Source organism: Cylas formicarius, unplaced genomic scaffold, assembly GCF_029955315.1.
Source record: "Cylas formicarius isolate icCylForm1 unplaced genomic scaffold, icCylForm1.1 PGA_scaffold_7__23_contigs__length_41026272, whole genome shotgun sequence".
Taxonomy (NCBI): domain Eukaryota; kingdom Metazoa; phylum Arthropoda; class Insecta; order Coleoptera; family Brentidae; genus Cylas; species Cylas formicarius.
The window spans coordinates 7,564,255-7,586,306 of NW_026844352.1; the positions used below are offsets into that span (position 1 = coordinate 7,564,255).

The 22,052-nt window shown below is 32.7% G+C and overlaps 3 protein-coding genes across 4 annotated transcripts; all 3 read left to right on the top strand.

Moving 5' to 3' along the window:
• Positions 1–289: 289 nt before the first annotated feature.
• On the top strand, positions 290–9,855 carry LOC132704959 (kinesin-like protein costa). Its single transcript, XM_060675317.1, has 4 exons — positions 290–1,619; positions 2,049–2,352; positions 2,411–3,545; positions 5,464–9,855. The coding sequence occupies exons 1-4, from the start codon at positions 298–300 to the stop codon at positions 5,658–5,660; spliced, it is 2,958 nt and encodes a 985-aa protein (XP_060531300.1). The 5' UTR covers positions 290–297; the 3' UTR covers positions 5,661–9,855.
• A 495-nt stretch (positions 9,856–10,350) lies between these two features.
• LOC132705001 (uncharacterized) lies at positions 10,351–11,513 on the top strand. The gene is made up of 4 exons (XM_060675383.1): positions 10,351–10,675; positions 10,725–10,940; positions 10,997–11,208; positions 11,261–11,513. The coding sequence occupies exons 1-4, from the start codon at positions 10,520–10,522 to the stop codon at positions 11,355–11,357; spliced, it is 681 nt and encodes a 226-aa protein (XP_060531366.1). The 5' UTR covers positions 10,351–10,519; the 3' UTR covers positions 11,358–11,513.
• Positions 11,514–13,003: 1,490 nt separating this feature from the next.
• LOC132705659 (uncharacterized) lies at positions 13,004–21,021 on the top strand. Of its 2 annotated transcripts, XM_060676412.1 has the most exons (7): positions 13,004–13,288; positions 13,499–13,674; positions 15,145–15,204; positions 16,282–16,404; positions 16,963–17,034; positions 17,820–17,888; positions 19,559–21,018. In XM_060676412.1, the coding sequence occupies exons 1-7, from the start codon at positions 13,143–13,145 to the stop codon at positions 19,777–19,779; spliced, it is 867 nt and encodes a 288-aa protein (XP_060532395.1). In that variant the 5' UTR covers positions 13,004–13,142; the 3' UTR covers positions 19,780–21,018. The 2 variants fall into 2 exon arrangements, with proteins under 2 accessions (XP_060532395.1, XP_060532396.1); XM_060676413.1 differs by lacking the exon at positions 16,963–17,034 and having other exon boundaries at positions 19,559–21,021.
• Positions 21,022–22,052: the final 1,031 nt, after the last annotated feature.

Here is a 22,052-nt window from a genome sequence, read left to right on the forward strand (position 1 = left end):
AAATATCTTGGCAATTTGGTAAAATGCAATATTTACATGAACAAATACAGGCAGAAATACGTGTAGAAATTGCAACGTGTCTACCGGGCTTTAGATTTCTTTTTTTGTTTTGTTTTTTTGGCTAGTTTAGTAAAGGTAAATTCATTTCATTCGCCACTTGTATTTCGCACATAAGAATTACACAAAACGGGCCTAAAAAAATCATGATCTTGAAATTATCTAATCTGATACCCTAGAATAGAGAATATCTGAAATTTGTATCACGGAATCAATGATTTAAGTTTAGCGAAATAGGTTATGTTATTAAACATCGGTAGGAAATCTGTTTACAAAATTATAACTAGAATATTATTTTGTGAAGTGATGGAAATGAATGTAGAAACAGCAGCCAGAATATGTCCGGTTCAGTTGGAAAATGAAAGTTTGATATGCGTGCAAAGTAATACGCTCAACAACACAATCCAATTAGCAAACAATCAAACGTATCCCGTAAACTACGCCTTACCTGCAAATTGTTGCCAAAACACAGTGTTTCAAAGGGTAGTTGAACCGTTTATTAACTATCTATTAGAAGGCTGTGATGTATCAATTGTTACATTTGGTCAACCGAATTCTGGTAAGTCTTATACACTATATGGACCAGGATTCCATTATGCTGCCAGTGAAATTGAGCATGGTGTGGTCCCTAGATTTGTAAGGGAAATTTTCACAAAAGTTAAACATTTCAAAGATAGAACATGGTCAGTTCACATAACTTGGTCACAGATATGTGGAGATACAGTACAAGATTTGTTAGGGGGGGGCAGTGTTGAGTGTGAAGATATTTTAGATGCATTTCAATTAATCCAAGTTGGACTGACGAATGTTGCTCCAAAATGTGCCCATACATTGTTTACCCTGACATTAGAACAACAATGGATTATTGATACAAGTGTGCAACATAGAGTATCCACAGCAAGTTTTGCTGACTTAGCTGGCTGCGAAAAGATGTTAGTTTATGACAATAATGGCTTACTTCAGACATTGCCTCGTGATCCTGGATTACAAGCCCTACAGTCTTGTATAATGATGCTTTCTGACCCTTATTTTAAAATGAGTCATTGTAATGCAACCGAAGTTCCTTACAGTCAGTCAGTTTTAACAACATTATTGAGGGATTCTTTTGGTGGGCGAGCAAAAACCTTATTATTTTGCTGCATTTCTCCCTTGGTGAATGATTTTCCGGAAACTTTATATACTCTTCAATTAGCATCAAGAGTTCAGCTAATTAGGAATATGGTTACTGTTAACTCATATCTTACTTATGAAACTATCCAAGATAATACAGATGTTTTTGGCCTCCAGTTTGCAGCAAATCAGTTACTAAAACTTGTGTCAAATGCTGAAGAACTCTTTCAAAAACTTGTGATGACAGGCCTGTTAAAGAACCAAGAATTGGAACAGATATCACACTGGTTGACTTTGAAACAGGAGTGTGAGGAGTGTTTGAGTGAGAATTCTGAACCTCATCGATCATTGGAACGAATTGAAGAGGAAGATACTGAAAATTGCAGCGATGACGGTTCGGAAAGTGATGAAGGCTTAATTGAGGAAGATGAATATCAAAATTTGTCCGAAAGGTAGCACACAAGGATTTGATTCCTTGAAATACGCATGTTAATAGAAAATAACAATACTAATTAATTTGAATTATCATGTGTGTAACTTTTTGTGCATTTCTTTTAATTTGCTTAAGATTAGTAGATATTGTCTCTTAGTTTCTTTGAAACTACACTGGCATTAATATTTATTTTCTTCTTTCTTGTTCTAATAAATAAAGTTACATTATTTTTAAGGAGGACATTTTTTTTGTGTGTTTTTTTATATTGTTTATCTTTAAATTATGTTCTGTCTATTTTGAATTTGAACAAACCTGCTGCTGATTTTAATGCTAACATTGAAATTCCAAGAAAAAAGCTTTGATTAAGTTGCACTTTATCAAACAAATATTAAATTTCTGCAACAGACATTTGTGTTGCGTAAATTAATCACCAATATTTCTCTATCAGATTGGATTTTTTGATGGAAGATTTCCAAACCACTACAGATGCCTTAATTTCCAAAGCCAACAATATGGACGCAAATGGTGACTCTCACATAAAAGGATGCACAAATAGTTCACCCAATGCGATATATCGCTTAAAAGGAGCTCGAGGTAGAAGAATCAGCATACATTCTGTCGAAGAACTACGACCCAATGTATCAGTAAATTCCTCGATGATAAGTGAAGACGACGTTATAACTGAAAACGAGCAGAAGGATGTTTCCAACACCCCTATGACTTACGAGCTCAGAAAGAAGTTAATTAAACAGGTAACAATATTAACAGAAAATATTCCAATTATTAATTTATTTTCATATTTTGTTATAGTTAAATATTGCAATACAGGGTTATCAAAAACAAATAAATGATCTGGAGCAAACTATAAGAGTTAAAGAGAATTTAATATACCAATTGTTGAAACATAGGGATACCAAATCTCATGCTTATTCGAAAATTGAATTGAAGTGTCAAAAATTAAAAAAGGAGTTTGAAAGTGTGCAAGAAAAGGTGTCCCAAGCGGTTGTAAATAAAAATCGTTATCTGGAGGCTAAATATAAAGATGAATTGGATGAACTGGAATCGAAACTAAAAGATATTGAAGATTTAAAAAATATAACGGATGACGGCAATAGAAAGGTTATGGAGCTAGAAAGCAGTTTGCATACTTCAAAGAAGCAATTGGAAAAGCTAAAGAAACACAAGAAGAGGGATGAAAAGCGGAAACTAAATTGCGAGTCTCAACTAAAAGGCGAGAAGAAGAAAATAAATGTTTCCAAAGATAGTTGCGACAGCATAGATAAACAGAAAAAAAGCCAAGATGATTCCAAAGCTTTAGTTTTTCTTCCCACCGTTTATTCTCCACAATGCAGTATTTCTTTTTCAACTGAAGATCTAGAAAGATATCGACATGAAATTCGCAACTTGCGAAAAACTAGAGAGTATCTGCTTGAGCAACGATTCAAAATTGATACAACATCTCAGAATAAGAAAATTCTTAACGAAATTGAAGAAAGAAAGCTGCTGCAGTACGAAGAAGCAATTGAAGCCATCGATTTAGCCATTGAATACAAAAATGAAATATTGTGTGGGCACAGAAACATAAATGAGAAAGCTGTGGACAAGGTTGAGGAGCAGAGCGAGGTTATGATGATGGATAGACTGATGCAACTTAACGAAAACGAAATGAGAATGTTGCTGTATAAATACTTTCATAAGGTAATTGACTTACGGAGCAGCAGCAAGAAATTGGAAGTGCAGGTCAATGACTATGAAACTCAGAACGAGACTTTGATCAGTAGAGTTCAGAATCTGAGCCACACTCTACAGCAAGTGCGTTTAGAAGGTGAAAGAAGGGTTATTAATCTGCAGCAGCAACATGAGGATAAGATCCATTTGGTTTTGCGGCACCTGGCAAATGATAATACTGGTGGGGATGATAAAAGAATGATATCAAAAGTTTTCGGTAAGTTTTTGTATTTACTACTTGTCTACTTGTTATTTTTGGAAAAATTGATAAAATCGATTTTGGTATAGATGTCGTATATATATTCGGTATAGCGTCGAAAAAAATTTTTTTTGTCTGTTCTCTGTTTCTGCAGTTTTCCTAACGGTTTGAGCTAGACGGTTGAAATTTTGCTCCTTTTGAACAGTCCGCAGGCTGCACTAGATAAATGAAAACGGCCGCGGTCCAACGTCGGAAATCTGTTTTTTTTTTCGATTTTCGACTGTTTTTTAGACATCGCTATGAAACAGGATAAGTGTCCAAGTGTCTGCGGGGGTCGGGAAATATTTTTTAAAAATTAAAAATCGCGTTTGCAATGGCCCAAGAAGAAAGTCAATTTTCAAATAATTTTTATGGTATCGAAAAAATTTTTGAACGAGAAATCCAAGCCATCAGGTTCTATAAAGCTTTATTCTTCATAATTTTCAAAAATGTACAGGGTGCGGCCGGTACTCGCAAAAAACTAAAAATTAAGGTCCCCTAATAATGGTAATTGATCATAACTGTGTGTTTCAGTTGTCAGTTTCTTTTACATGACTAAAAAGCCCGTATGGGCAGCTAAACCTTTTTTATTTAAGTTTTTTATATATTGTACAGCGTGTTCTGGATATTCTGTGCTATATTAAAAAATGTAAGTATAAGAAAAAATTTACTATTACGGAGTACTGCCTGGTTTCAGAAAACAAGTAGGTTCTTAAAAACCGTTTACTCTATTGTAAAAATTCATATACCAGGAAAAGTGGGACATTCAGGGCTATAACCTCTATTTCGAACATTGTTTGAATTATATACAGGGTGTGTCGTTTATGGGGAAAAAATCTAAAAGATCTTAAAAATTTCCGTTTTTGTGGGTAAGTTTTTGGCGGTAAATGAAAAACTGGTAAATATGTGATAATTTGGTTTAGACAGTATCGTAAACTGTATCGAGAGAGAGTTTCAGATTTCGTCTGTCATAAAGGGTGGCGAGATTATCATTGAAAATTGCTATTATTTGTAGAAACTTTAATGTTTCCAAGGTTTGCTGTAACTTTGAAGTTCAGCGAGACGTGGAAGACCGTTTATACAGGATGTATGCACAATAAAATTACATCGATTTTGCGAAAGTTACATAGTAGTCCGCAAGGGCACTATAGAAAATTTGGAAAATTTGTCTTATTTAGAAATTCAAAAGGTAGACTGAATTTGCATGAAAAAATTTTAAAACTGTATGTGAATATCTTTATTGGTTACTGAGTTATGACAACAAAATGCTAATTTAATAATATAGTAAAAAAATCTTTGTGGTAAAATTTTTTGAAGCGCCAAAATACTGTGATAATTACTGGTTATTTGATTTAAAAGAACCCGCTATAACGCAAAATAGTAACGCTCTATAAACTAAAATGTTTACCGTAATTCCATATGTAAACTTTTACACAACAGGTTTTGACCTTATCCATTTTTCTAATTTCACCTAAAATTAATTTTATTTCAATTCCTAACCCATCTCGATTATTTACTATTCTTTTCATTGCATTGTAAAATTTCGTAGTACTTGTAATTTGCTAAATAACAAACCAAAACTAACCAATTTGGCAATAAACAAACTGTTCATTTCCAAACGTGACTTAGTTTGCCAAATTCCTGATGCAAAAAATATCATATTTCCTGAATGAGAAACTTAAATATTCCCAGAAATTTCTCTTGGTCGACTTTCTTAATAGGATTTTTTCCTAAACTCATACGATTATGAGTTCCTGACAAAGTTAACTGTTTCTGTCTGACTGCAAGTTCAAAATAAAATATCTTTAAAAAAACAACGGGAGAATTCAAACCACAAACGCAAAAATCCATTTAGGTCTCATAATTAATGCCGCTGTTAATAATGTTTTCTCCGTAGGCAAGCAAAGTATTCCAAGATCGATGTGCGGCACAAGTAAACTAGTAGAGAAAAATAACAGTTTAATAACAAGATTTACTACCAGGATAGCGAGGCACGAAATAGTTCCAAGACAGCTTCAAGCATCAATTCCTTCCTCTCAGGCGAAATTAACGAGGCAAAAGAATAAACTGTTCATTCAGCAAACCAATAGTTAAGTATGCTTTATTGTAATCTTTGGGATTTATTTTTATATGCTTCGCATTGAAATGTGGGTTTCTAAGAAACCGAAAATTTTAGTGAGTGCTCTGTGGCAATGTGTAGAGTGACCTTTTTAACAATTTTATTGCATTTGAATCTTTACAGAATCCGAGTAATTTTTTAGAACAACCGATAATTTTAAACCTGAAAAACATTAAAGAATCTTAAAGAAACTATTCCCCGCTTTCCGATCACATTTTAGTAAATAATATTTTGGAATGGACTACAAAATTTAAATTTGAAACATTTTATATTAGGAACAATTTTTCAAAAAAATGTTCTCCCCTCATTACATGCATATGTAAAATGTTTGCCAGGCAATTGCCAGATATGCACTTGAATCGAGTGCTCCAATGCTGTCATCAATTTGGAGCTTAAGTGAACTGGTCACTGGTCCAAAAACTCATTTGACTTCTAGGTGCCATGACTGAAAGAAATCATGAATCTCTTTATTGGATGAAATTTGAGAGTTATTCATTTTATATATATTATTAATTTTGCACCAATTAGAAAAAGATCCAAATGCCTCAGAAGTACAAAAAAATGGCCATGAACACCCAATAATCTTAGCTTAATGAGTAATTCCTGTTGGCCCTTTTCAGAGCTTTAGAAAAATTTGTGTAAAACAGATCAGTCAGTCATATAAAAAAAAGAAATACGAAAAAAATTAATAATTAGTTATCCAAAAATCCCCGCCTTTTCAATCCTAAAATGCAGTTTATATTGAGGATTGTTTAATAGGCATGTCACCCGGTATACACGTGGTTCAAGCAACCCCAGTTAAGGTGAACAATCATTACTTATTTGCTAGTTAGTTAATTGCAAAGTGTTAGTGTCCTACAATCACAAGACTAGAAGTCAAATCCACCACGTAGGTGAGAAGTTTAATTCTTATGAACTATATTTACTAAAAATGTGACATTTTATAATATACATTAAATTAGTGACATTACAGTTTATAGTTTCTAAGGGATATTAGCATAAATAATTTTAAAAAATCCTTGAGAAGTCGATATAAGTCATTTTATATCTTATTTTATTTGCTCTTGTATGTACTGTATTGTACTGTAGTACTGATTTCAGGTGTGGAATGAAGTTGTTTTGAGCTTTCTAAATATGTAATTGCCTACATCTTTTGTTAACAATATATACATATATAATAATATATAGATACTCTGACTACAACATTTAAAGATTTGAGTCCACCTACACGGTCTCAAACACTTAAGGTCCAACTAAAAGAGACCGCATAAATCATTCATGAAATTGCCATTGTTGTGATGACACTATATGCATGTGGCAAGGGACGAGTGGGGAGAGAGGTGCTGCCAAAATATGAATCGTTGCTATGGTAACTTTCATAGTTAGGAGAAAATCATTCCCGTCAGGGGAAATTATTCATTGGCGTGCGTGATTAAAATTGTCAATTTGCAAATAGTAAATTGAAATAATAGACAAAGTATCATCTGTGACAAAGTTTTTTTACAACACGCCTCAAGTTACCTGGCAGTTTTATTATTGCCCCAAAAAAAGATCCAAATGATCCATTTTACCTTTTTTCCAATAACATAATATTTGTAATTTATAAATATCCCTTAACCTTTTAATACATATTAAAAATCCCAAAAACCCTGTTTTCCGCTGAGATAGTGGTTTCCAACCTGTGAGGCGCGCATGCTGCTGTTTCCAAAATATCATTTTGTTTTTGTACTTTTGGAAGATCAACACCTACAAAATCGGGCTCAAAATCTTTCGATAAAAATAATACGGCATCAAAGCCACGTTTGCTCAATCTGAGTTTTCAGCGTCACTTTAATTTATTTACGTGCCCACTGTAAATGTCACCTTATAATTTTATTAGCGGCATGCAAACCAAAATTTTGTTTTTACATATTTTGATACATAATTTTATTGCTTTTTATTTTGACTTCTATCAACCATATATGTTTGGGAAGTAATTTCTGACAAGCTTTATCACATTCAAGACCAGCTAACACATTTATGAAAAAATAGGCCACTGGAATTTCCCATGCCCTATTTATGCAGACAAGCAACTAACCAAAACTAACATTTCTTTTGCTTCTGACAAATTTGCTCCTACATCCACATAACCAGAAAAATTTTCCTGTCGATTCTACCTGTCGCCTGATTGACATTTCATCCAACACCAAATTGCATAACCATATTCTAATTTGTACCATAATATAATAAAGACTTATTAAATGTTTTTCTTACGAAATTGTAGGCCCTTGGAGAGTAAAACGCCAAAGTTAGGGCAAATGATCTTATTGATTTGAGTTTTTGGATTTTTCAACATGCTTTAAAGAGACTTGACCGATCCGGATAATGTTGTCTAAAATTCTTAAAACTTCATCACCAAAAATTTAATGCACTTTTACTGTTTTAAAACACATGTCAAAATCAAAAACTATAAACTGTCTTAACAATAGTTTTAGTTTAAAAAAATAATGTTGGTAACTATGTATTTGACAAACGCTTTAAAAAGCAAATTTAAGCAAATGCCTTAAATGTACCTTGAGGGTACTTCTGATGATTCAAATTTATGATTTATGATGATTTAATTTAGCAAGCCATTTACTGTTGTAATTGACATAATTGGTTAAAACTTCTGATGCAATGTTTGGCCAGGCATGTAACTAGAGTTCACAAAATGGAATCAGAGATTCAAAAGATATTGTCATATCCCCCTAAAAACCCTGAAAGAACGAAACTAATTGGGACACTCAGAAAAAGCAGAAATTACACAAACTCAGCATCAGTCCAAAAAGCGGTTAAAATGGGAGTTCTTCAGAGAGGAATATTGCCATGCATCGATTATCTATCAATTAGGAAAACTTGTGGTGGTAACACGTCGACAAAAACAGCTCAATCATTGGAAATCTACCATCATAAGTAATAATATGCAGAAATAATACACGACATAATAGAATAAAATTAACAAATATTATCGCACGGGTTTGGGAGCAATCGGATTTTTTCGGAGATTTTAACGCACGGCTGTCACGCATGTCATACTAAAAAACTAATGGTCATAGAAAAAGTACAGTATGCAACGCGTTGGATCACTCGTTTATTGAACACTAGCTCCGCTCGTGCCAAATAAACTCGTGACTCAAATGCCGTTTACCACACTTGCTGCATGATATAAAAAAAGGAAAGCACACTCCGACGTAGTACAATACGCAAATAAAATGGAGATTAAACTTCCCTATAATGACGACGGTGTAAGCGTCTGTTTATTGCGAGGTTGTCACATGATAAAACTGCGTGCAAAATTATGAAATATACAGGGCGTTCACAGTGAAAATATTTTAAAAATGGAAGAAAAGAATTTACCATTATTATAAAACTTCAGAAATTGAAATTTATGCCGAAACAATGTAATCCAGTAAAAGGCAACTTTTCTTTATTCCTAAACATTACGCATCCCCGAAATCAGAGCAAAAATGTCTAGAGCCCCTGTACCCTTTAAAATATTGAAAATTGACATCTTATCTTCATAAGAGTATATAGTTGCTGCATCTCGATAATGGTAAGGCATAAGGATTTAGGGAAAATCTATATAAATAACGTTGGACAAAGTTAGATTCTATTAGTATTATAGTCACTAATTAATTTATTATTACCCAAGTTAACAAAAAGACAAGCCAAATAGTTTTGAAGGATATAATAGTTCGACACAATTAACACTGAAATTGGGCTTTTAATAATTTTAGTAATAAATCATTTTGCCTTACGTTTTTTTTCGTATTAATTCGTATAATTAAACATTTTTCAATATAGCTGAGCCAATTTGAGTACAATTATGAGCCAGACATTTATTAGAAGTACAAGATTATCTGAACCAAAATGGCATATATGGCATAGATATTTGATTCTGATTTATGCTTAATATCGTCAAAACTACTCGGCACTAAAAACTTTTTGAATAGATGAAGCTAAGTAATCTAAAAGTTTTTTTCCTAAGTGTTTACCATTTGAGGTACTACTGCCTTATGCCCTTATTTGGTCACTCTAACCAAGCAATCTCAATAAGGCTGATCTAAACTATAGCTACCTTTTGTTAGCCGTTTATTTAGTAGTGTTAAATTTGTGTGATAACTGTAGTATTGTTTATATTATATAAATATGCATATTGTAAATAAAACCATTAAGTTTTGGTAGTTGTTTTAATTATTTTTGTTATTCCAAGTTTTAACACAAGAATTTGATTCTCCTTTTAATAAGTCACTAAAAGTACAACTTTCTTGACTGTTAAGTTGTTTTCGTATCTTGGCTTGTTTTTAAGTAAAAAAAAAATCGAAATTGACAAAACGTACTTTTATGTGTAACAAAGTAATTTTAATTTTTATACTCTGTGAATATTGTCGAATCCTGTATGTGCTTCGTTTCATTCGACATGCTTGACTACCGTTGGACCAAATTAAAGTTTCAAATTATGAACACCCGCTGTTGTAGCCTTCCCAATACGACATATGAACATTTAATTTTTGGTACCGTTTAATCACAATAAGCTTAGTTTAAAAAGGATGATGAAAATTACCCTAAGCCTTGAAATACTCTGCCAGGTTGAATTTAGGTTAAACCGTTCAATCGATCGTAGCAATGTTGCCCAATGAAAATAAAGAAGAACCAGATGGAAGTAGGGAAGAGGAAGAAAAGATCAGCCCGAAATTATTTTGTTTGTTGTGAAAAGGATCTGACACTTTTTGTCTCAATGTTTCAGTTTTGTGGACGATAAGATAAATATCTCATTTACCTGACTTTCTGCATATGTTACTTATTTCGGTTTATAATGCCGGGAAATCAAAACAATGCTAACGAAAATGAATTTCAGGATTTAAAGTCTAGAATGAAATTAATATTTGAAGCAGACCCTTTACAATACCACAATGATTTTTCACTTAGACGATATTTAAAAGCTTTCAAAACCGTTGACAATGCATTTCAGGTATGTTTTGTAAGCTTACTGGTTATTACTTAAAGGTGATCAATTTTAGGCAGTTTTGAAAACTAATAAATGGAGGAAAGAATATGGAGTGGCTAATTTAAATGAAGAAACACCGGAGATTAAAAAAAATTTAGAAGCCAACAAGGCGAGAATATTGAAGCACAGAGACATGCAGGGTCGACCAGTGATATATATCCCAGGAAAATACCATAATGTTAATACCCGTGATTTAGATGAATTAACAAAGTTTATTGTATACTGTTTGGTAGGCTAATCAATATATTTTTTTAATTTTAAAACTTATGAGACCATCAATTTTAGGAAGAAGCCTGCAAAAAATGTTTTGAGGAGGTTGTAGATAATTTGTGCATAGTTTTTGATCTTAAGGATTTTGGACTAAACTCAATGGACTATCAGTTAACTAAAAATTTGATTTGGTTACTGAGTAGACATTACCCTGAAAGGTTAGGTGTATGTCTTATCATTAATGCTCCTACCATTTTTTCTGGTTGTTGGGCCATTATTCGAGGGTGGTAAGTAAAAATCATTTTGAAGCCATTTAGAACCGACATATGGGAATTTTAGGCTAGATGAAAATACAGCTTCCAAGGTAACATTTGTAAATTCGGAAATGGATTTATGTGAGTACCTGATACCGGACATTCTACCCACCGATATATAAAATTTGTGGGTAAACTAAGTGATTAATACCTACAGAGTTCTCTAAACATCCTAAATTGTTTAAATGTCTTTATATTACTAATTAGAGTATTTCATCACTTGCCATATAATTGTGTAAAATAGGTGTCAAAATATTTAATATATACACTAAGTTAAAATAGGACCGAGGTGGCTTTTCCTTGAAAATCCATTTAACACAAATTAAACTAGAACAAAAAATGTTCAGATTTTCATAGAATACATAGGAGAATCTAGCAAGAAAATTTCAAAACATCTATTTAAATTTGTTAATAATATTGCCTTTAAAACTGAAAACATCATAGGCCATTTTCTAAAAAACAATAAAACTAAGTTATGAAAAACTCAAAAATCTGGAGTCTACAAGTTGAAATGTGGATGTTGTCCCAAAATTCAGGTAGAACATTTAAGAAACGCATTAACGAACATAACAATTCCTATAAAAATAAAAGTTGGGATTCTAACTATGTCATTTATTTAAATTCAGAAATGCACAACATTGATTTTGATATTTTACATAATCATTCAAAAGGCAAAAAACAAAACGCAGACACTTAGTTCCAAGTATAAACGATTAAAATGATTCAACAAACTCCCCTCTAGCAAATGATTTAACCTCAAAAAGGGGAGAAATTAGAATTGTGTCAATCACGATTGATTTGGTCCCTTTGATTCAATCATTCATAGGATCGAACGACCGAATCCCGCTTGTTCGTAACGATTCGATCACCTTCTTCGCTATCGCTGCCGCCCTGACCGGTCTAAAGTGACCGAATACAGGACGACCGATCGTACCAAAACAAATCGAATTCGCCTTGCGGAATACGATTCATTCGAATGGCTTAAGATTTAAATGCATGACTGAGACAGGCCACGAAAAAGGAATGGGAGTTTTGTTATAATTATTCTATGGTATTGAGTTGCGATATCGATCGGTAGATTTGCTTATATGTTGAATTGAATTGAATTGAATATTGAATACGTAGCACCTATTTTGATAAAATCATGATATAATAAAAAGCAGAACACAGCTAAATATTATAACAATAATTCAACACATATTATAATAAGAATTCAAATTCAAATGAATCTGAATCGGTCGTTCAGATTCAGTGACTATTGCCGCTTATATTGGCAACAAAAACTATTAAAATGAATGATTGATTGAAATGATTCGGTCCTTTTCGAAATCGGTCACTTCGTAAAATGAACGATTGACAGAACACTAGATAAATAAAACTCTTATTACTGCTAGTCTCTCCTGCAAATAATTTGCTTCCAAAATGTTGGAAAGAACAGCAAAAAAGGCGGATTAGATACTGCTTTTTTAACATTATTATACAATAAATATTATTTATTATCCTAAAATAATTTTTTAGGCATTAAAATTAACATTAAAAGAAATTGGGCAAAAAAAAATTTAATGTCGTAAATATAGAATTCTTTATTCTCGTGCGCCGGCTATAAAATTTTACCTACAATTCGCGATCGAATGATAGTTCGCGCATGCTTCACTCCGCATTTAGAAAAACGTCTGGAAAATTCCGGCCATTATTGGCAACGTTGGCCCTTATTATCGATGACTGTACTGTAAATAGACATCCTTGGTTAGTCTATCGGTCTGTGACCAAAGGCGGATAGGAGGACTTTCTGTTTGGACATTTTTATCTTCTTTTTATGATTATTAACTTGGATATATGGTTATTAACGGTTAATTCATAGACAAACTTGTTCACTTTACTCTATATTTGTGACGTTTCGATCATAGATGGTATTGGATTACCTAAACTATTCTTCTATTGAATTTGTCTTCCTGCATTTTTCGTGCATTTTCATGATGAAAGTATCCCATAATAAAAAAACTTGCTGTGTTTGCGGTCGAATTTGTGGGAAAAATAGTGTGCCTATACACGGGTAAGTCGTGCCTTATTTGTATTTAAATTTAATGATGAAAACTTTCAATTTTAATTTTTAGTAGTTTGCAATATTCATAAAATTACAACATTTATGTATGTTATAGAGACTTAACAAGTCTCTCAAGTGACGTAGACTGCAACTATTTTTTTTTTTCAAAAACTTACACTTTTACAGTTAGTTTCATTCAGGTTATATTTTATTTTTTAGTTTGCCAAATGATGAAATTATAAGGAAGCAATGGATAACATTCCTTGTTGAAAATGGAGCTGCCAGAGAGACTGATAACTTCACTAGAGCATATATATGTGGTGATCATTTTCCGCCCTTAAGCTATAGGACAGATGGCAGACACTTGAAAAAGTGGGCAGTACCATGTATTTTAGGTAGATAATATTATGATCATTTTCACTTGGCTATCTATTGCCTGATTATCACTCTACCCTACTTGGCAGATGCCACTTTGTTACAGCCATTTTTTCAGTGGCTATAAGTTCTATATATATGACGATATGACTGCCATTGTTTGGGAGTGTGTTGCTGGGATGATTTCAGGTTAAAAATGCAAAATGAACATACCCAGAACGACTGGGCTACATGCATTTGAAATTTTAAAGATCATTTCAAAACAAACCGCTTTATTGAATTAGTTGCTCTATTGTTACTTTGCTGCTAATATTATTAAAAAATCCAGGTGGCTGTAAATCTTAAGTATTATGGCAGTAAATGTCAATTAAATTAATTTTGTGTGTTTATTTTCGTATGTTACATTAAAATACTCTCCAAGGTACAATGTTTACGTTTTCGAATGGAAAATACTCACATTCACTTTGTTTATGAATTGTGTAATGGCGACGGATGAGCGGTAGTTGATGAATATCGTCGACGATTTCCCACTCGTAGAGCGCCTCCTAGAACTGTTTTTAGCAATTACCGAAGAATTCATAATAGACTTAATGCAGGCCGGATGAGAATATCGAGAACTTTATACAATTTTGGTTTGTACCCCTACCACATTTTACATGTACAACTTTTAAAATCTTCCGACTATGCTTCAAGACTTAAATTTAGTTGCTGAATATTTAAAAATCAAAGGATTTGTGGGATAATATTATTTAGTGATGAACCCTCATTCACCCGAAAGGGTATCAATAACACCAGGAATTCACATTGTTAGGCATTTGAAAATCCACGACAAACTCGGGAATCCCATTTTCTAGATAGATTTTCCGTGAATATTTAGTGTGGCATTATTGATGACCACCTCATTGGTCCGTTTATAATTGAAGAATGGCTCACAGCCATTCGTTATTTAAGTTTCATTGAAAATGATCTTCCAATATTACTGGATGATTTTATGTATGTTGTTTTATATCTTTTGTAAATATACTTTTTGCTCATTTTATTTTTCCATTAACAACCATATTTTTGTATTTTTGTTCATAGACCCTATTGCACTTTAAACTCGTTAAAAGAAATATTAGCTAAAAATTAAATAAGTTTCTGCTTTTTTTGAGTAAACCTGATAAACACAATTAAAATAAAATTTGGGTTAACATTATTATACAATAAATATTATTTATTATTCTAAAATAACTTTTTACGCATTAAAATTAACATTAAAAGAAATTGGGCAAAAAAAATGGTACCGTTTCACGCAAATCTTTGAGACATTTCTTTACCCATTCCACTGGTACTTTATGAATTTCATAATTTATTTCTTTTCCGCCATCCTATTTTATTGGATTCTTTTAGGGTAATTAACCTTTTATCCTCATAACAGAAGATAATCAAATGAAATCAAAAACTGCGTTCTGGATATAATCTTAAATAGTCATCAAGGTTTTTTTTTACAGAACGTGACATTGCTTCATTCAAGCCAGTGGAAGTTGACTGCGAATTGATAGATGATTCAGGTGAAATTATTGTTTCTTATTATATTAGTTTATAACCAAGTTAACTTAACTTAAGCACAAACAAATACCTCACCAATACAGCGTCTACTTTTTCCCTTCATCAATGTTTTCCATTCAAGGGTTGACTATTCTTTTTATGGTACGTATTATCACGGGTAGAAGAAATGTTCGTTTTATTTGTAAATCGCGGAGATCTTTCAAATTTGGACACAAATAGTCAAATTTGTCGATTTCCATTAAACTAATTTTAAATTTTGGTCATCTCTCTTCTCCCCTAGGTATAATTTGAAATCTCATCACCAGGATTTATTATAATTGATTTAAAAACAAAATGCGCAAACTTAAGAACTTGCTGTGAGAGCTATCAATAAAAAGTAAATGAAATAAAAGTAAACGGTAAATAGTCTTTTTAGCTACGGAAAGGAGGCTTGTAAGACTAACAATTAATTATGGCTTGTCCTGGAGACAAAAGATATGCCGAATTCATCATGATGCATGGCCAAATGTTATTTATTTTCGTCGGATGTTTACACCTGAACCTCGGTAAAATTTCCCAAATCGTACACCCAAAGATGGTTCTGTCTTCTTCAGGATTTTTATTAATTTGTTAATTAAAGGTAATAATTTAAAGTTTTAAAACATATAATTTCTTAACTACACAATAACATATAAACAATTACAAATATAACCTAAAAATGAAATCTTAATTTTGTGTGTTCAATGTATATATTTGAAAAGCCTCAATAGAAATAAAAAATTCTATACAGGGTTTAACTTTTTGCCTGTCCTGAATATACTTATTCTTAGACCGGCGCTAACCAAAATATTGACTGCAAAATTTGTAACGGAGAGTTGTTGGCTCCGGAGTAAGTTATCATATGGAAAACATACAAGAGATATTTTAAAATGCAACATTTTTAAAAATAAAAAAGAATTAGGGAAATTTGCACAAAGTTAAAGTGTCGGAAGTTTAATATACACTACAGTCAACCCTTAAATGCAATGGATGTAAGTGTAATATTTTTCAAGACTTCGCAGTTTCTTTCTTGAAACGTAAAATATGCTTATCGATTTCAGATATCCTCAACAATTTCTCTTCTGATTCAAAGGATTGTTGGGATCAAGATTTTTTTTACATAAGTTCTGATGCACAACATGTTGGCATTGATAAAGTGGAAGTACTTGCAGCAATGGATACAGGTAATTGATTTTAATTGATTTTTTAATTTGGGATGGGGACAGTTTCAAATAATTAAAACCCAAATCTTTCCCATCGGCCTGTTGGAAGTTGTATGACTTAAACTAAAACATTGTATGCTTGCCAATTCATTCTATTCTTAGCTTCCAAAGAGAATGTACATAGTGGAAATTTTACTTGTGTTTAGTAATAATGTGAAGAATTTTATAAAGTTTTCTGGAGCACTGTTAGTTTGTATAATCATCATATTATCTTCTCTTATTTTACTACTAGGTCCTTTGTAACTCTGGATTTCTGAATTTTTGGATTCGTTTCCAAAAGAAGAATCTTCTGTGAAGTAAATTACTCAAGTACTACCGCATCTTTACAAAAATCTGCTAGGGTCTCTTCAAGCAATACAACGGGAGAGCGTGTAGCTATCATGTCACATCAAAAACATTATCGATTTTTGGACCTTACAATTTATCACTCAGGATAGATTTTGAAATTTATTTTAATTTATCGTGCAATTAGTAAATTTGGAGATACAAATCATCCTGAATGTTTTCATTTTCATTTAGATGCTGATTCAAGACAGAGCTCTAGACATGTTGGGATTGGTGAAATCGAGGTAGTCCCAGTGATCAACTTAGGTAATTATTCTTTTTTTATTGTAGGCAGATACAGCATGTTTGTTTCATTTTCATTCATTTTGTTTGATGGTTATAGAAAAATTATAGTATGCAACACGTTTATAAACTTCGTCAGTCACTCATTTTTTAAGCACTCGCTTGGTTGCGCTCCGCTTGTGCGAAATTAAACTCGTGACTACCATATATCAAATTTGTTGCATAATATTCTATATAAAAACCTCCGAAAATTTCACAGATTCATCATAATATTGATGTTTAGACAATTTATAATTTAGTAGTGGCATTGGAAAAAAATTCGGAACTGGCTCTTGTTTTCAAATAAACTATAAAAAGCAGCATTGTTTTGTATGGTCTTCCTCGAAAGTAAAATTGGGATTTTTGCCATTATCTATTAAGACCTATTTATGTAGCAATAGTTCTCGATAGTTGTGTTATGGTTTTTCTTATTTACATCCCCTACCGTTAATTTTAAACAAATTTTGTATAACATTATGCTATGCCTAAACTCAATAGTTTTTTTAATATTTTCATTTCCCACAGCTTTACTATCCCTCTGCTCCTGAAGGTTGAGGTTTCGTTCGATTCACAATAATAATAATATAGATATTCCGCAAATGGGACACACTGTACAAAGTACTTAAAATTAAACATTTGGGCGATGATTTTTTTCAAAGTTTTGCATTTTGGGAGTAACAGTAACTTTGTTTTGATTTAGTGTCAAAAGTTGTTAGTAGTATTTCAAAGTGTACCTACATTTTATTCTTGTGTATTTGCTAATTTTGCAGTGGATCCTTTGAGTATCAATACGGGGCAACCAACAGCATCAACAACATCTCGTAGTAGAAGCAATAAAGGTGGGTTATGATTTTGTATGTAAAACAACTTGTTTAATAGGGCAAACTTTGGGATGAATAATCAAATAGTCACACAAATCAAGAAAGTCGAAGAAAAAATAAAGTCTGCAGCACACTTAGCATGCAACAAATTGAGAAAGATTTAGCACAATAAAAGCACTTTCATGTATCATTAATACTTAAAACTTTACTAAAATTCTATATATAAACAAAAATGCAAATGGTCAGTATATAGGAAAAACAAGAAGCCTATTATTAATTTTTCAAAAAAACTTCCACAGGCTACTGTAATACTTTTTACAAAATTTCTGGATTCCTCCTGCGTCGGTTTTTGCTGAGTCGAATTTGCTGAAGTTTCGCCAATCATCCTGTTGGCTTCTTCAGAGCTTGACTGAAACATTTCACTCAACATTTGAAATGATTTCCTCTTTTGGGATCATATGGGGGGCAAGGGCGGAAGTTGGAACCTCTATATCTGAAACCAAAATTATGGAAACGCTACTTGATACTACTTGATACTTTCGTTATTTGACCTCACAGTCAAGAAACCCTTGCAGCTTTTCTTAAACATTTAAACTCTATACACCCTAACATACGTTTTACCATTAAGTTGGAAACTAATAATAACCTTCCATTCTTAGATATTCTTATCAATAGAAAATCAGACCTAACATTGGGTCACTGTGTTTACAGAAAACCTTCGCATACAGACTGATACCTTATTAATGCATGGTAACATCACCATCCGGTCCAAAAATCATCGGTTATCAATTCTCTTGTTTACAGAGCCGTAAAACTATCTCAGACCGAGTCACTGAACCGAGAATTAAAACACCTTACCTCTGGTCTTCTCTCTAATAATTTCTACATTAAAGATATTAAGCGTTCCATCAAAAAATTCATTTCACCACAACCTTCCAATAGCAATGAGGCCGAAAGTAATTGTACACTTGCCACTGTGGTCCTTCTTTACCTTACTTTTCTTAGAAGCATAACGTCAAAACCTAGGCTCAAAGAACACGAAAGAGTCTTACGACTAAGACAAATAAACTCATCAGCTGTTGCCAAACACAATCACGAAACTGGGCATAAAATTTTATTCATTGTAACCAAAATACTTGCACGTAATTAATTCTTCTATCAACGAAAAATCCGAGAGTCTATAGATATATACAAACAACCTAACAATCTTAACCGCGACTCAGGTCTCTACCTGTCACCAATATGAAAATCAGTTTCCGAGACGGTGTTTATGCCCCTCATTTAGCTCCGCCCCCTCAAACAATATATAAACAGGTACAGAGTAAAATGCGAGCCAGTTTCAGTCAAGCTCTGAAGACGCCAACAGGATGAAGGGCGAAACGTCAGCAAATTGGACTCAGCAAAAACCGACGCAGGAGAAATCCAGAAGATTTGTAATTCTATTTACCAATGATATAATACACGGTATATCTAAATTCACCCTATTTTTTTGAGCAACGATTATAAATAGAAATGCCCCAGAACAACAAAACGTTTATTGACATTGTGTGGCGTTTTTAATATACTACAATCTTTTATTGTCAATAACCACTTTGTTATCCTAAATAGTTATTTAAATAAAACACATCCTTTTCTTCCCATTCAGAAAGTAATAAAAGTAAACTTTCTTGATTAGAAATTATTTTCAGCACGATATCGCTACGTAGCTGATTTTAAGGCAGAAGATATGGTGGACCCTGTTAAAGCGATCAAATGTAGAACCATTGCCATAAAAGAGACGACATGTCTGAGGAAAAAAATTATTTTATTACGACAATCCAATCGGAGACTGAATAAGAAAATCAAGGCGTTGAAAGCGCTAACTGGATACTCGAAAAAGAAGAATCTCATCTCAAATGATGCAGAATAATCTTTGTTAGATTTACCATTTGCTGTCGTTCTCCTCCCAACCTATCATGACTTGCACCTATTGGCCTATTTATTGTGGTGACACTCATAACATGTAAAAAAAATATCATAAAAACTTGAAAACCTTATTTTAACTAGAACACCCTCCATATGAAGGCATTTTCGGATTCCTCAAAATGTTCTAGAGATATTCATACTATTTAGGTAAGACTTTATCATTTCTAAATATTTTGATTTCCTCATACAGAGTGTCCAGTAATGACTAATAATTCTACTAGAGAAATTAATATTAAAATTCATGAAGTACTTTTTCAAACACTCTAAAGTAACGGAAAATGGAAAACTTTTTTCTTGTTTGCTGATTAACATTAGCGTTTCTAAAAACTTGTAAAAAATATCGTAAAAACTTGACAACCTTCTAATTTTAATTAGAACACCCTATACATGAAAACTTTTTTCATATTTACTCATCAACTTTAACTTTAGCATTTTTAGACCAAATTTAACCTTGAGAAAATGTCCACAAACTTTTTTGTTTAAAGCTTCTTGCAAATTTTAAAAGCTCACAGGTAAAGACCACTAAAAAAGTATTAAACCGTAAACTAGTTAAACCACAATAAGAAGAAATAAAAATGCCCTCATATGCAAGGTGTTCTATTTAAAATAAGAAAATTATTACTTGTCCACGAAAATACATTACAATACATTCCATAATACTTATTTTTTCTCAAACGGACTTCGATTGTGTACAGTATAGGTAAAATTGTATATAGTTTATTGGTATAAAATAAATAAATAGAAATAATTTAAGTTCTAGCTATAACTCACTTTCTTCTATTCAATAGGGTTTTAAGGTTATAAACTGTTGTTTAAAAATGTCGGGCCATGAATTGGGTTTGATATGAAATACATCCAAATAGCATTTATCACTTTGGTTATATAGGGTGGGCCAAATTAGACACTTAAGGGAAGGGAAATGTGTTTTTACAAGACAAAAATTGATGCCGATGTCTGGGGCTCAATGTTTCTCTAAAAAATTACATTTTTAATTTTGAACAAGTGGACTTTGGAAAAAATGTATACCCGAAGCTGTCTACTTGTGATTTTGGCTGTGCAGACCTTAGGTTTTAGTTAGTAACATTTAAAATAAAATCAACTGGAAATCGCGTACTTGGTTTCATTTTTCCAGGAACCACACAAACGGTAAGACAAAACAATAGCAAGTTCTGGTTTTCAACATTGCGTTTCTCTCGGAAATAGCGGCCGAGAGTGTGGCATCCATGTGTGCATAGCTGCGTAGTTACTGAGATCTCTTATAGAAAAATCGGAGTTTGCCCACCCTGCACATTTTTTTTATTATTTATTTTTGCCTGTTCGGGAGCGGCAACACTTACAATTTTCACAATCAATCAACATTAATATTACGTACGTAAATTTATTTATTTAATCAAATTCATATTATAAAAAAAACATTTACATAAGCAGTTTCTCTTCCTTGCGTCATATGTACGCTACTCCCATATAGGATTTATTATTTACTCTGTCCTACTTTTATTCCAAAGTAACGTTCTTTCTTTGACACATAAAAAGGCGACTCGATCATTGTAATAATGTTCGGATTAGCATATTCGGACTAAAGGGGGCTGTAATGTATGATCTTTCGATGGAATTTTGCATATACGTATATTATGGGGACTAGCTTATTCGTTTCTGCAACAATTCTAGTTTTCGTGGATGAAAGTAATTGCACTATTTTTCCTAAACTAAATTACACACCAATGGTTTATAAATGTTTCGTTTAAATTAGACTAAATTTGGAATTAAACCATTTTTTTCTATTCCCGTCTGTAAAATGCCTAATTACACTTCGATCTAGCGTGCGGGAAGCGTCACTTTGCCACGTTAGTTTCGCTTCCCACTGATCCGAACCACTTTGGACATCTCCGGGATTTTAGCGCACGGGTTTGGGGGCAATTGGATGTTTTCGGGGATATTTCCCACGCCTTGGATTTTGAACGTTTGTCAATTCTGACGGTCATGTCGGTGAATGTATTCGTGTTGTTTTGCGAACATGTACCCAAAAACTAAAGGTCGTAGAAAAAGTATAGCATGCAACACGTTCGGTAAACTTTTTAAGTTACTGGTTTACTAAACACTCGCTCAGCTCGTGTCAAATAAACTCGTGAGTCAAACGCCGTTTACCGCATTTGTTTCATAATATACTATTACGTAAAATTCTTCAAATACTAATCATTAATAGAGATTAAGGCTTGG